This window comes from Paramormyrops kingsleyae, chromosome 20 (genome assembly GCF_048594095.1).
Source record: "Paramormyrops kingsleyae isolate MSU_618 chromosome 20, PKINGS_0.4, whole genome shotgun sequence".
NCBI classification, from domain to species: Eukaryota; Metazoa; Chordata; class Actinopteri; order Osteoglossiformes; family Mormyridae; genus Paramormyrops; species Paramormyrops kingsleyae.
Window position 1 is genome coordinate 14,443,866 of NC_132816.1, and position 16,349 is coordinate 14,460,214.

The 16,349-nt window shown below is 43.8% G+C and overlaps 1 protein-coding gene across 1 annotated transcript; it reads right to left on the bottom strand.

The window, feature by feature from the left end:
* Positions 1-302: 302 nt before the first annotated feature.
* Positions 303-16,153, bottom strand: papss2b (3'-phosphoadenosine 5'-phosphosulfate synthase 2b). The gene is made up of 12 exons (XM_023830900.2): positions 15,982-16,153; positions 10,995-11,109; positions 9,904-10,139; positions 9,354-9,492; positions 7,451-7,569; positions 6,806-6,919; positions 6,127-6,238; positions 5,607-5,812; positions 5,334-5,469; positions 2,265-2,533; positions 1,953-2,182; positions 303-1,371 (listed from the first exon to the last, which is right to left on the bottom strand). The coding sequence occupies exons 1-12, from the start codon at positions 16,006-16,008 to the stop codon at positions 1,230-1,232; spliced, it is 1,845 nt and encodes a 614-aa protein (XP_023686668.2). The 5' UTR covers positions 16,009-16,153; the 3' UTR covers positions 303-1,229.
* Positions 16,154-16,349: the final 196 nt, after the last annotated feature.

Genomic DNA, 16,349 nt, shown 5'->3' on the forward strand with positions numbered 1-16,349 from the left:
TATGTGATATATATTTCTCAAAAATGTTTGTCACTTTGGATAAAACATGAATGTAACCCAAAGAAAGTAGGCAACAATGGGTAACACTAATAATATTCCCGGAAATCTAACTAAACCAATATTAACGAAAATCGAAAGAAAACAAATTAAACGACGTGAAAAATGTCCAGACTGGCCAAATCCTTATGTAATATAATATTCCAAGATGAAAATCAGTTTATTTATTGTAATTGTGTATGTGAACATTTCAGTTCATTTTACTTGGAATATTTCAAAATAAGAATTTGCAACAAAGAATGATATTAAGAATCAATTTTAAGTTTATTTAAAGAGTTTAAGAAATTTAAAGACTTTTTAAACTAAACCCAGCTTACGTCAAAGAGTTTAGTAAATAATAATAATTATTATTATTATTTTTTATAAGGCAATCAGGTTAAGGCAAGATTAAAATACATAAATACTTTTTCTTTCCACATGAATAGTAGTACAGTCATGTTGACATTCAATAGCAAAAAGGCACTTTTTCCATTTTCAATGTTATTTTGTGCAGCTTTAACTACATAAAAATATCTGAGTTTGAGAGCAAAGGGGCTCCCAAAACTGCTTCATTTAAAACAAAAAATAATAAGACTACAATCGCTCAAAATTTCAGACTGTTTCTGTTTAACAGACTTCCCGAGTGTTTTGACAAACATGTTTCAACATCATTTTCAATTACATTGAGGTAAAGTTTGCATGTCAGGACAAAGAAAGTCTGTGTACTAGGAAAGACAATGAAACCATAAAAATGACAGTCGAGAGAATACAGGGACATTTAGTGCTAATCTCTGGGCATAAACAGCTGATAGAGAGCAGGTCTGCACTGGCTTTTGTGAGTCTTACAGTTTACACACTATTGTATTGCTACGCACCCATTTTCTTCTCGGTGGTGGAACTGGCCATCGGAAATGGCCTCTTTCTCCTAAAGGTCCGTCACACACCTTCCCTTTTCTCCAACAATTTCATATTAAATAAAATCACCAACATTAGCATTTCAATTGTTCTCAGACAGACAGACCAACAGACAGACAGACAGAGTAGAAGATTCTAACTGCCGATAGTTATACCTACTAAAATACTCTATTTTACATTTTCATTACAAAATATGTTGACTATAAATATTCATTTATGACATTTAAAAAATGAACGTTAAAAGGATAGGCGAAGGCCATGTTTATTTTGCTTGGTGCTCACTGGTCCTTCTCCAGGGACTTGTAGTACTCGGTGAGGACCTTCCAGGCCTTGGGGGCCATGAAACCATCGGGTGGGTTCTCTCCGCTCCGTGCCATCTTCCTCATCCGGGTGCCAGAAATGAAGTCAAACTCACTGTGCCTGAAAGTTGGAATTAAACATGGGAATTCATCATTCTGTAGGGTGGTGCATAGCTCTGTGAGTTAGAACTTCATGCCCGTGATTAGAAGGTTTAGAAGGTTCAGCTCCTTTTATCTCCAGACTGATTTCACCATAGGCTCCTAATCCTAAATACTTCAGGGACAGGTTGACCCTGCTGTCTCAATTATATATCACTTTGTATAGAAGCACCTGCCAAGTAAATCAATAAAATTCAGCTGCTTATTATCTATTAATACAGTCAGGGTGGTGGTCTCAATGTACTTTCCTGCAACATGTTTTTTTGTTCACTATTGCGACATAATTAACGATAATTAATGATATAGCGTCATTCCATAAATCAGTGGTGGCACCAAGCTTGGTCGGCCCCGGTCGACATGTTAGTTGTTTAGCGAATTATAATTACGTAGCCTCTTTCGGCTCCTACTGAGTGCCTCCCAGGTTATTTGAGTTCGAGACCCCTGATTTAGTGTCTTTAAAGTGACTATGTAACAATGGTATTATATTGTACTGCTTGCCCCAGCAGTGTTGTGGTCCAAGGTTCACACCCCTTGGTGCCTCACCGGTCTGGGTCATAATAGTCCATGGCTCTCTTGACTTGATTGTACGCAGCGACCCGGAAGGGAATGATCTCCACGGAGGTGAGGCCGGGGGCCATGGTGAGCACCTTGCCCCCGTGCGAGCCTTCGTACAGGTCCTGCTTGGTCTCGGGGTGTGGCATGCCAGCCGGGTCTCGACCCACGATGTAGAAGTTGACCCCGGCGACCATGCGAGCCCTGCAGTGCCATTGGACCTGTAGGGGGCGCACAAACGCTATACGATTAGACATGGGCAGGGATTGGGTGAATGGAAGGTGCCTGTAGGCCAGGACGTACCTCCGTGGGTCCCGCGTACATCATGGGGGAGGGGAAAATGGCCACGATGGTGCACTTGGGCTCCAGCACGCCCTCCTCTAGTACGGCGGCGTGCTGCCGCATGCGCCAGTCCAGCGGCACGTCGTCGTCTTTGGTCCAACCGCCCAGAGGGTGCAGCAGCAGTACGGGCCGCTTGTAGCCGCGCTGCAGCAGCTGACGGCGCGTGTCCTGCATCAGCAGCGCATGCCCGTTATGCACCGGGTTGCGTAGCTGGAATGCGAAGACAGCATCTGGCGGAGACAGGAAGCGAGGTCGAGGGGCGATTATTCGCTTGGTCACACGGGCGCAATAAATCACGACAAAATGGCGTGAATCACAGTAAAGTGATCATTTTCACATTTAGTTTAGTTCAATGTCTCAAGAATGAAAGGGAATCGCCAAGGCCCAGTTAGAAATAATAAAATAGGTGTCTGTTTTGTCTCTAGATTCCAAATCACATGGCCCAGATGTTGGTATCTGGGCAGTGGAGGTTTCTTTAAGGCAATCGTTGTGACAATGCCTCTCCAAAAATAAAGAGTATAAAATGTGACATTCATATCACTTAAAATATCTTTTTAATGCCAATGTACTATCACCAAACGGGGCACCGAAAAAAGTGCAGCGGTTCAAAAAAACGCGACAAGGTATTGTGCAAAACACCACCATCCTTATCCTGATAAAGGGAACTTCAGCGAAGCAAGACAATTTCTGCTTCGCTAAGCTAAACAGGCGACAATGTATTTCCTATCACTTTCTATTTAGTAGGTGATTGGATAGTTATGGACTATGACACATTCTTAATCCCACCCTGTGAAGCCTGGCTAGTCTTTCCAATCATGCGCACTCTTGTGTTTTCTTGACCCAAACACAATAGACACGTTTACATTGGTAATGTAGGCACTGGTATACTCTAAGTGATAGAACCAAGAGTTCTACTTCAAAAGACTTCAATCTATAAATACTGTTCCTGTTGACTGTAGCTCATCCAGTGTATATACACTAAATAAGACCATATATTATTTGTTATGATTTTTTTAATTGTGCAAAAGGAAAATACCAGTGCAGTCATGCATTTAAGTCCTTTGGGAAATGTGACAATTTCAGTCGCAACCTCTCCCACATACAATGCGGATTGTCCCATACTGAAAAATAAAGAGCTGTATCCAGTTTTGAACCACTATGGGATGTGGTTTTGTTCTGCGTGTTTGATACCCCCCCCCCCCCTGCAAATTATATTGCTGTGTAACCAGGGTGGGACAGGGTTGGCCTCCCCTAGTATAGACTGATAGTTTGTTTGATGAAGGTATGTTTCTGGTAGCCAAACTGCGAATTAATCAATAATCAACAGCACCAGACACATGAGCCGTGCAGTTCTGTCTTTAAAACCTGCCTGTGAAGTGTTTATGTCTCTGCTAGGCCTGGAGGGTATTTCATCCTGGGCAGCACACCCCCCCCCCCCCATGGGGTAGATATAACAGCAGTAGAATAGTGCTGGTTTGAAAATTCAGTCAAAATACCATATTCTGCTACATAGCTGCATACAAACTGACATATAGATAAATTTCACATTTGGTGAAAAACAAAACAGGACTGGAGCAGCAGTAAGAGGGGAAAAACAACACAAACTTGAAGCAGAATGAAACGAAACGAATAAAAGAGTTTTTGTTTAATCTGTTTCAGAAGATGCGTCATATGAAAGTCTTTTGTTTGAGACTAAATTGTGGTTTGTGTGTGTGTTTGTTTTATTTAATGATAAATAAAGTTCATACAATGCCGTTTTAGAAATAGAGGTAAAGACCGCACGTTCATACCTAAACCGTCGTGACATAGTAACAGCATAACATACGTTTCCTTCAGGAATTTAGAGTGGACAGGGGCAAACCAATCTGTGTGTGTTTGTGTGTGTGTGTGTGTGTGTGTGTGTGTGTGTAGACAGAAAAGTGAAATTTCCAAAGAAATGTGAAAATGATGTATTAGATGATGACAAAACCTTTTAGTGTCATTGACTGCATGTACTGTAAATTTAGTGGACTAAATATCCTGTAATTTTCGTCAGCTAAAACTACACTAAAACCAAAAAAATCATGACTACAACTAAACTGCATTTTCATCAAAAGACTAAGACTAAAACTAAATCAAAACATGCTGTCACAATTAACACTGGAGAGTGAAAACTTAAACATGGAAACTGTAATAGGGAGTTGGCAGACTCCTGCTGCGTTGATGTTTGTGTTGCACATCTAATGTACTGTAGAGCAGTGTTTCCTGACCCAGTCCTCAGGGACCCTCAGACAGTCCATGTTTTGACAGAAGCTGGGAGGGGACAAATATGTAAACTGTTCAGCAGAGAGCTGGGAGGGAGTAAAAAGGTGGACCGTTTGGGGTCCCCGAGGACTAGGGACCGGAAACACTGATATAGACAGAGTTGGGTAATTCAGGTCCAGAGAGTAAACGTCCAGACCGAGATTTTATTTCAACCAACCAGTTGAATACTGTGTAACTGTGACTCTTCATGCTCAACTGGTTGGTGTGTGTGTGTGTGTATGTGTGTATATATATATATATATATATATATATATATATATATATATATATATGATCAGGTCAAATAATACCGGGGGGGTGTGGTCAGTCTAAAATTACAAATTCTGGTTGGTAGCCCCACTGCACCTGACCCTGTGTCCGGTTGCCCTTCCCAACATTGTTACTCTTTCCCTGTGTGTGTTTCCCCTGTGCTGAAGCCAATCTTTGTTTGACTGCTTAACTGCTTAACTCTGTTCCCAGATAAAGTGACCCATGTGTTTTTGTTCTCTTTTGTTCTTATCAAAGCATGTCTGTGGCCAAAATTCCAGATTTTAATTATATTTCCTGGGCTACAGTCAAACATAACATACTTTTATTCGCCTTTTTAATGAGTAGCGGACTTCTCCCAGCTAACACACCCATAGACACGGGAGCAAAGCTGGGGAGGGGCGGTTTAAAATATAAGGTCTCAAGAAACGTCTTTATCTCTAACGTCCATGTCCAGTAGACTGAAAGCACTGCACTCACCTGCTTTCATTTCTCTGAACTTCTGTCTCAATTCCCGTGGAGTCAGCCGGTACTGGTCCAACCCGTCGTTCCACCTGATTCGTTCCAGCACTTCCAGCTCACCGCCGGCCAGCCAGTCACCTCCCTCCATGACCATCTGTCAGCCAAACAAGGAAAGCTAAGTCATATGACCTGCACACGTCCTTTAAAACAGGCAAACATTCTTGTTTGCCACTGTCTGCAATAAAATGTTTCATATTAGCGGAAAATGCTATTTGGCAAACATGGTAGCACCTTGATGTAGGGGTGTTTAGGACAGCTGGTGCCCCACTGACGAGAGCAGCGTTCCTCCTTTCGATGCTCGTAAAACTCGGGGTTGCGCAGGATAGCCACTCGGCGACCCTTGTACTCCAGAGCGAAGGCGGTGCAGCCATCCAGAAGCTCCTTGTTCTCCGTAGATACGGGCAGGACGATGGGCACGGACATGTTGATGGTGCCACCTGGCAAAAAAAAAAGAATGAACACCTACTTCATCAGCAGCATCACCTCGGTCACCAGGAAACAGCATTTCCAGCACCGTCTAATTGTCGTGAATCCAAAGAACAACCTCAAAACATCGTAAAAAAAAAAATGAAATTACGGCTGGGCTAAACATAGGAATTGATAACTATAGTAAAAAAGAGAAGAATAATATACATTACAGCTAAACACCCACTTAACAAATCTGGCCGAGATAGAGTGTGAGTGTGATAATCATAGTTCCATTCAGAACGCTTCAGGAAGAGGCGTGAACTCGACGTGAGAACCAGTTTACCGTCGAGAAGCGTTCCAAAATGCAGGACCTGCAGGAACTCTCTTTCCCTCATGAAGCCCTTGAGCGGACTGGCCCAGCCCTCGGCCAGTATCTGCACCCACTGCAGGTCTAGCTGCAAAAATACAGCAACAGCAAAATGCAGCAGGGAACCAGCATTAGCAGAGACTGATAGAGCATCAGGCATGATAGAGCGTCAAAACAGATCTTTGTTTAAATTTCCCAAACTCACTCAGGAACGGTACTTATTGTGAAATTATCCTGTCCACATATGGACCCCTGCAGCAGCACCCATGGAGCTGAGAGCCTCACAACCCTGACTACCCTTCCGAGGCTAGGGTCCGAATTGGTGACCTTCTGATCACAGCTACAGAGGCTTAACCCCCTGAGCCACAAACTGCCCCTGGATTTAGACACATACGTGTCCTGTGGGCTGAGTGAGTTTTGGAAATTTGCTCCTCAATTGTTAATAGCTGTTCCTAGAAAATCACGCCATAACATAAAACAATGTAACATAAAGGATAAAGGACGATTTATATCATGAATTTATACTCAAATAGTGCATGGAGTATCTAAGAAAGCTCATAAATGTGCTGGTCTTCCTTTGCCCTCAGGAAGGCGTGTGTGGCCCTTCGTTGCTAGGTAACGACTGAAGGCCAGTGAGACCTATGAGAGATGTTACCTCGGTGATGCTCAAGGTTGGCAGAGTGGCGGCGTCGGCCAGTGCCAGATTCAGCTTATTCTCCGGTACAAAGAGCTCATTGACTTCCTCCATGATGCCAGTGGGGACAATGGTCTGCACACAAAAACCACCACGATTTCACCTGCTGGCTCCCATACTGCTACCAGCGGCGCTGCCCTGATCTAAAAGGCAACCGCTTAGCCACGACATCAACCGCACCAGAAGTTTAACTGAATAAAATAACCGTCACTTTATTGGCCGAATCAAAATTTGACGTGGCGGATGATCACTGGTACACATTAAACACAATATAACACTCACTCACACGCACGCACACAAAGTCATCAACAACACACACATTGGTTTCTAAACTCCCACTTTCTGTTGCCTTATATACTAAAAGAAGAGCATTGCAGTGCATCATGCTCAACTATCCAACGGAAAAATTACCATGACAACATTTCACACTTAGTGCCGGAGCAGGTTTTTGGCATAAGCGATCTGTTCGCGGTGACGCATGTTTCGGAGGCTAAACGTGTCGCGGTGACACGAACGCAGCACCCTGCCCACCGTCGGGTGGCTCTGACACGGGCCTCACTGGTACCCCGTGAAAGCTGCCGTCACCCGGGAGAGAGTGCGGCTCACCTGCTCCCTCAGCAGCTCCACCAGCTGCTGGATGCACTCATTGACGGTGAGCTCGCCCGTCTTCAGCACCAGCTCCGGAGCCTCGGGCCTCTCGTAGTCCGAGTCGATGCCGGTGAAGCCTGCGGGCACACGGGGGGCAGATCATACGGAGCACCCGCAGTCCCGCAAGTGGCTTGGACAGCTCCAAAATCGTCATTATTCCAGTTATTATGTTTGTCACCATTTTTAAGTTCATTCAGACACTTAAGCAGAAAAGCAGCCTGCAGGATAGGAATGAAGATTCACTCTCCTGGATTGTGCGTTCAAATCCAGCCCCATGCTGGGTCTGTGTGTGTGTGGGTCAAGTATATATTACATCGTGGGAACCAATAATGCTCCATAATGGGATCAAACCTGTTTTTTTGAGATCATTTTTTTCTGTCCCCGCAAGGGAAAATTCAATTTTATAAAAATCTGTGACTGTGATCAAAAAACTAAAAATGCCAAAAAGTCTGGTACTTCGTTTGGTTACTTATGGTTAAGGTTAGGGCTGGGTAGGGGGTAAGGTTGTCATTGTTGGGATTAGAAATTAATGTCCCCACAAAGATATGATTACAAATGTGTGTGTGTGTAGTTTGCATGTTCTCCCCATGTTCTAAATTCCCTATAACTTGAATATGCCATGTAATGGACTAGCATGTCATCTGGAGTAACCCTGACACATGGCCTCCTGGGATAGACTCCTGACCACTGACATTATACTGTGTGAGTAATATGGAAAATGTGTGGATTTTAATAAGATCATTATGTACTTTTTCCTGGTAAACAATAATCTGTATTTATATATACATAGCACAAAACAGTCTGAACACCTGTTTTTAGCACATTTGCCTTTTTTATGTTATACACCATATAGTAAAAGTACTACATTAAAGTAAATCATTAAAGTAATACATATCAAACACTGCAACGACCAAGAGAAGTGCTCTACATCTCAAAATATTCTCAAATTTTAGACTCTTGGTATTGCTTCTCCAACAGGCCTGAAGTGGTTTTTAACCTGGTCTTAGTCTTCAATACAACTGATCCCAAACTAGCTCTACAGGGTTAAGATCGGGGGGATTGTGGGGGCCTGGTCATCATTCCCAACACTACATCCCTTTCCTTGTTCACAAGGTAATACTTACTACATAACCTCGAGGTGTGCTTAAGGTCATTATGTAAATCATGATAATGCTTTTTTCTTTACATAACTCACTTACTGCCCTTGAGAGGCAAACCCTGAACCACTCTGCTGAATCCATTGCGCACTCACCTTGCATTTACTATATGTTTACTATGCATTCATTCTGTATTTACTGTATATTCCCTGTGTATTCAATGTGTATTTGCAGTGCGTTTACTGTACATTTGCTATGTGTTTACTGTACATTTCAAGTTTCAAAGTTTTATTTGTCACATACACAGTTATACTCAGTATGATGTGAAGTAAACTGCATTATTGGCCAACTCCAGAATTAACATAGGACATATGTAGAAAGGACTCAAGTATAAAAAGACATGACATCAAACATTATTTGCCATACATTCATTGCATATTCACTTTGTATTCATTGTGTATTTGCTATATATTAATTGTGTATTCACTGTGTAATTGTATATTTTCCATCTGTTTACTGTTTATTTGCTATATATTCATGGTATATTCACTATGAATTCATTGTGTATTCACTGTGTATTTGCTGTGTTTACTGCATTTTTGCTATATATTTGTTGTGCATCCACTGTGTGTTCATTGTATATTTGCTATATATACTCATTGTGTATTCACTGGACACTCGCTGTCATTTTTGCTATATATTTGTTGTGCATCCACTGTGTGTTCATTGTATATTTGCCTGAAATAGGACATAGCAGGCCACACCTTTAATTTCTCCCGCACGGGCCTTCTTGTACAACCCCTTGACGTCCCGGGTCTCGCACACCTCTAGGGGGGCATTGATGAACACCTCAAAGAAGGGCAGCCTGGCGCTCTCATGGATCTTCCTGGCCTCCTCTCGATCCTGTGTACCACCCAGAGCACCAGCAGTACATTACCCTATGGTTCAGCTACATATTCCTTGTATTTACGGTTTTGTCTGTTTCTCGCTAAACACCCAAAGAGGGAAAGGTGGTTCCTTGGGACCTTTAGGTGGCTCTGCTATCACTCCCATTGTTTCTCACCATTTCCTGTTGTTTTATGTCTACTGTTAACAAGAATAGACCATCCAGCTAATCATAAAAGCTGAAATTCAAATATTACCCACAATCCCACACTATATGTTCTTGCGCAGCACTACACTGAGGGGTGAGAATCCATGTTTTTTTATGACATTGTGCAAGTGCCTTTTATTGACATTGTATTACATCATCAACATTTCAGAATAAGGTTCCATTCAGCTGTTGGAGGGAGAGAACGCGAAGTGCAGCCTCACCTTGGTGAAAGGGGAGATGAAGCTGGTGATGCAGACCAGGCCTGCGTCAGCGAACAGCTTGGCCACCTCGGCGATGCGCCGGATGTTCTCCTCGCGGTCGGCTGACGTGAAGCCCAGGTTCTTGTTCAGCCCGTGCCGGATGTTGTCGCCATCCAGGGAGTAGCATGGGATGCCGTGGCTCACCAAGTACTCCTCCAAGGCAAAGCCCACCGTGGTCTTCCCAGCACCGGACAGGCCTTGATGGTGAAGGGGTGAAAAAACCCATAATGCTTTTCAGTTAAAAGGGCTTCACTCTGTGCACTATGTAACTCAGTGTGTAGAACTGTATCCTCATACCACTGGAACCATGTGGGTTTGAATGCTGCTCCTACTCAACCCTCCAGCCTTTGTGTGTGTGTATGTACTCATGCATATTTTACATTGTGGGGACATAAGATCCTGTTATTTTGACCTTGTGGGGACCACCTTTTCAATCACCAAAAGGAATAACTCCATTTTCACTGCAATCAAGAAAATTAAAAATGCCAAAAGTCATGCATTTTGCTTGGTTACTCATGGTTAAGGTTAGGGCTGGGTACTGGGTAGGGGTTATGGTTGTTATTTTTGGGATTAGGATACACCCATAGAAACAATCCCCACAAAGATATACATACCTAGTGTGTGTGTGTGTGTGTGTGTGTCTACATGTTTCATGCGTTTCCTTCGGATTTCCTCCCACGGTCCAGAAACATACAGTGAGGCAACTGGGTGTTCCTAAATTGCATAAATTAGTCTGCGATTACATCTGTTTGTGTGAAGTCTGTGATCAACTGGCATCTGGTTCAGGGGGTCCCTGCCTCACTTCCTGTTAGCTCCAAACCATGTCTGTATACACAGTAAAAGGTACAGAAAAGGAACATCTGTACTAAGGTAAAAATTTATTTAGTCTCTTACAAAGAGGGTTTTACTGTTTGAAAAGGGGTCAGTAATGAAACACAAACATAATAAATGACGTTTAAGGCTGAGGAGTGCGTCATCCCCCGGTAATGCAGTGCTATAACTGTATCCCAAACTGCACCCTGGCTTGGAGCCCGCACTGCCAGTTTGCTTACCCGTAAGCCAGACGGTACAGCCTCGGAAGCCACCTCTGGTACCCACGATCTGCCCCCTCTTACTCCGACTCACGTGGTGCGCCTGGTACACAACGTTGGTCGACCTCTGCAGGTCCTGTGAGAGCGCATCGAATGGGTGGTTAGGATCAGCACACAGCAAGCATGCCCAAGCGCATTATGCGTCCGTAAAGAGGATCCAGTCAGAGCGAAGAGTTGGATTTCAAACAAAAGTCGAGATTTTTGTGGGCTGGTAATGGTTACCAGGAGTCGAGCGGAATGCCAAGCTTCAAAAGTGTCAGCTGTTACGTGGAGCCACTGAGACGTTATGTACACTGTTACGTTAATGTTATGACGTCATTTTAGACAAGTGGCAGCTGTTTAAAATGACACCAAAAATTTAAAATGGCCCTTTCAGTAGGTATTTCTTTCAGATGCCAAATGACTGTCTGCAGGGCGAACTTTACTTTCGAGGACGTGGCAAATCCGAGATGATCTCTTTAAGAGGACAGCAATCAAACTTTGAATACCAAGCTGTAAAACGACACCTCTTAATTCAAAACTGATCCACATTTAATAACCTTGTGACCAGGTGCACACAGCCAGCCATGTGTCTGAAATGGTGGACGCAGTTAACCCTGAATGTATGATTCTCACAAGTGGTGGCACACAAGTCGTAGCTGTTAACCACATATGACTCAACGCAAATCGTACGACTCGCTCGCTCACACCACAGCAGAACATCACACATTTACCCCGTCTCTGACGGAAGGCCTCGATCGACACTATCAATGCTGCAAAAGTGGCTCGGATCACAGTCTGTGTTTCGTTTCATCTGCCCAAAGGAACAGCCAAAGACTGGGTCCTGCTAGACTGGATTCCCTAAGGTCCACTGCATCGCATTTCACCAGATCACCCTGTTTCTCAGCTGGTGGGTCGCAACCCAAAATTGGATCGTGGGACCATTTTCATTGGGTCATAGATGTGTGGTTAAAAAAAAAGAATTGAACATTTTTTTCTTTTTTTTTTTACTGTGCATGAACATATTGCACTACTATTACAGCACTGTGTATATTTACTATTACTGCTAGTTTTTGGAAAGTATTTTTTTTTATTTGTGTCGTGATTTAACAACCAAGGAAAAAGGTGGGTCTTAAGGTTAAACCAGTTGAGAAGCCCTGCTTTAAATCATTGGTAGAACATTTAACCAAAAGCAGCTAAACAAAGGCTATTTATTTTCATTGTCTTGAAAGGATTATTTACTGAAGGACTCGGTCCGGGACTTCGGACCAGCAGCGCACATCTGCACAAGGGTGTCAGGACAATACAAGCAGTGTGTTACGGAGAGATGGACGGTGATGACGTGGCAAATCTGGTCAGCACATACCCCCCCCCCCCCCCCCAGTACTCTACCTTTACCCACACACACAAATACACACACTCAAACACACACACCCATCCCCCCTCCCAGACAGGCTTCCAGAAACAAGCAGCCTTTCACGATGCCCATAAGCCAACTCCCGGTGAACAGTGAGCTCTCTCACTTCCCAGTAACTGAAACTGCAGCACAGAAAGAGGGCTGGTGGGTCAGATACCGCTGACACGTTGTCGCATGGGGCATCGGAGCAAGTGAGGCCTAACTGTAAGATTACGGGCCCACGTCTTATCGCACTGGCTCGCTCCAAAGAAGAAGAAAGAAGAAGAAGAAACCAAAACGAGAAGATGCTACTCGACTGATGTGTCCCGGCTCAAATCAGGAAACAGCGACGTACTAGAGAAAAATATGCCAGTGTTTTAATAAAATAATAATGGTTCTTTCTTTTCCCGAAACACAGAACTTTGTTTTAATCTTGATCAAGTTCCAGTAATTAAAAGAGGGAGGAGTGTGGCACAGCAGCATGAGACACTGATCCCTTGACCGAAACGTTGCTGGTTCAAATCCCAGGGTCAGCAGAATGAAAAATAAATGCACTTGCTAAAATATGTAAAAATCCTTAAATTTTACTTTTAAAAAATATTAATACGTGATTTAGATGATTTGATTTTTTTTTTTTCTTAAAGTTTCAAGGACGTTTCACCTGTTCATTGGTTTCATATTCTGCACAGTCATGCTTTTTAATGATCACATGACTCATCATATCGAGGTTACAATCTTCCTGACTTAATGACAGGTGTAGATCCAGGGAGATAATCAGAAAAGGCCAGTCATAAAAGTGACACAAGCGCAGAAACGCAGAGCTACGATGGAGAATATAGTTTCAGCCAGATAAAAAAAAAAAAATAGGCTACACTGATTTTCCGCTGCCTGGGATCCCATTGGGTCAGGGGCCTGATTCCAGGATGGAAGCGAGGCCTGTATTTTCATGCTGATTACTTTGTCACATTTCTCATCTGTTACATTTAACGACAGGTCCTTGCTCCTTGAGATGCACACCGGCACAGAGGATACAGTCATTGCCCAAGGGGTTTAACATCGGCAAAAACATCACGCATGCCCTGTGTCAATTTGACATTTGCATGACAGCATTCCATTCACACATACCAGGTATCTTAAATAAATTTATGATGACGGATTTTTGTAACGACAGTATGGCATCGGAGGGAGAACGACATGCAGATGTGATACTCATGAGGTACCTTTCTCCGACCTCTACACAGCGGAGAAAAAACACACACAAAAGAAAAGGACAAAGGATTAGAGCTGTGTGTTCAGGCATCTTGGCGGGACAGCCGTCCTGTAGGACCCTAACGGTGTGTGTTTCAAATACATGTTTTTCCCTCTTCTCCAAATCCGTAGAAAGAAGAAAAAGAAGGAAGTCCTTAAGAAAGCAGAAGTTGCGGGTATCAGTTGGAAGCCAAAGTCAGAAAGGTCTTCAACGGCGAAACAGACACTTCTCCAAGACAAACACGACATTTTTGTGGTTTTCACTTTCTCCTCTGGCCCAAAGTGGCCTCTCCAGATAAGAGATTATGCTTTAAAAAAAAATTAACACGCAATGGCGAGGTGACTGCCGCAACTCCTAAACACACTCCGCTAGATGGAGTTCCATTTGTGAACTCCCACGCCGGGACTGGGGGGGGGGGGGGTGGCGACCGGAGGCTCCGCCCCCTCAAAGTGGTGCAGTCTGACCTCTTGGCTGTACCTCATGTCCCGATGCACCATCATCAACAAAAAACTGCAATAGTTAAAGCTGAGAGAATTCAGTCATTCGAAATAAAACTGTGTTATGCAATTCAAATACTTGGTTCAAGTCCAAGCTCTCAAAAGATAAGATGCACTCTACAGGAAAAATAAAGCTGATTTTTAATCCAGGGCTGTACTAGTACTGAACTTCCAAACCATGTCCATACAGACTAAACAATAAGAAACGGGCCTCTTTTCCTGGTCTGAATTCTTATATTTCCTGCATGAAGGAGACCTCTTAACCATATTAAACACAATCGAAAACTCATCCATGAAAATACATATTCTCGCCTTCTGTGTAAGACTTGTATCTATATTGTCATTAAGTAACCATCGTTATTAGTTAAACCGTGCCAAAAACTAAAGAAATCATCTTTAAAGATCTGGCTTCATTAAAGTTTTTTGGCGCTGCTTCACTACTCTTTGCATAAAAAAGCGTCTTTTATTTGCCTTTTCAGTTTTGTACAAACCTCACATCGATTTGCCAGAACTCAAACACAAATATATAATAGAGGATTTGCTTAAGGCAAGTTGTTAACATTCTGTTGATTGTCTTCCTTTTGTGGAGGGACAGTTGTCCCTCTAAATGTAGACACGTTTAAGCAGGGCAGATAAATTCAAGTTATTGTTATATAGGAAAGGGGAAGACAAAAAAATGACGGAAAGACAGCCAGGTGACAACGGAGGAGAGGAACCAGAATCTCCCAAGTTGGGAGAATAAAACCTCTGGGGGTCCAAGGCCGGCCAACTCAACGCTCCCCCCCCCAAGGTAAAAGCCTAAATCCATCAGATAGTCAGTGCACCGTACCAGCCTGTGTAGGGTGGCAGACTGAAGGCTGATCGCGTTCAATACCTTGGCTGAAGGTGTATAGAGGATCCGCATGTCCACGTCATTAACTTCTTACCCGTTTAAGCGCAACGTAATACTTAACCACAGCGAGTCGAAATAAAGTTTACTGAAAGCTGACGTAAGTTTTCATTTCTTCAAAATGCCACCGGATTACCTTCAAATTTTTTGCACAACGACAGCGATAGATTGTAAAGGGAAACGGCCGGACACACGCTGAGGCACTGATATAACTTTGGGGACCGAGTTAAGCAACTTCCTCACATATCGGCGCTTCATCGCCCGAACTCAGGCTGGACGGATGGGGGAAAGTGCCAGCGCTTCCCCGGGGGACGGAGACACGCACCGGGAAACTTTACGGGGCTGGAAATAAAATGTCAGTAATGCCATTCATGAGGGGCACACAACAGCCCCACTGTTTCGGCACCGTACACGTTTTCGGCCCGGGGTGACACCACGGAAAGCTCGGCAAAAGTGCACATTAAACGACACGTAATCGGGAAAATGCAGGGCGATCGCAATAAAAAAAAGCACAATGTACATGTTAACCCAAGCCGAGTGTCCCACATCCGTCATGCAAACGACATAAAGTTGGTGCTTTTTAAGATTTACTAATACACGATATAAATTAGAAAGACTGGCACGGAACTTTCTCTAACACCGCAGATCCTAGATATCTGTCGGCAGTGCGGTTTATAAACCGACTCAGGAGGAAGTGTCAGAGGATCGCCTGTAAAAGTAAATATTAAACATCTAAAAGAACATTTAAAAGAAAAAACATTATAAAAAAACATGTCAAAGAAAGCAGCTACAATATTCGAAATTAGTGTCACTTCGCCATAAAACAGTTAAACCCCCCCCCCCCCCCGACGTGATCGGCACCCGTCTTAGTTAATGTCCCATCAAAGTGATGGAGACGGTTCGGACCCACAAGCCTTAGACATGTCGGTGCTCCTCACCGTGCGCTGTTTTTTGTTCCCGGACATGATGATTTCTCCTTCCCCTGCTTTCTCTCCTGCGCTCGAAGGCGGCTGGAGTGCAGCTCGTCGATCCTCTGGAGGCGCTTCGATCCGCTCGCTCCTATTAATCGGAGGAGGGCGGTGGGGGTTTGATTCCTCCTTTTTCCCGAAGACCTCCGGGGGGGGGGGGAGGTTATAAGACACGTAGCAGCTCCCTGCCCCTCACCCTCCCACATAGGACTCAGCGGCAGCCTGGCGACTCGGAAATCACAGCATTCCGGAGTTCGGTTGGGGCTCGGCTTAGCTGAAGGAGCCACTTTGCGCCGAAACGGAGTCACGAAGCCGGCCGGCAGTCGCGTCGGAACGCC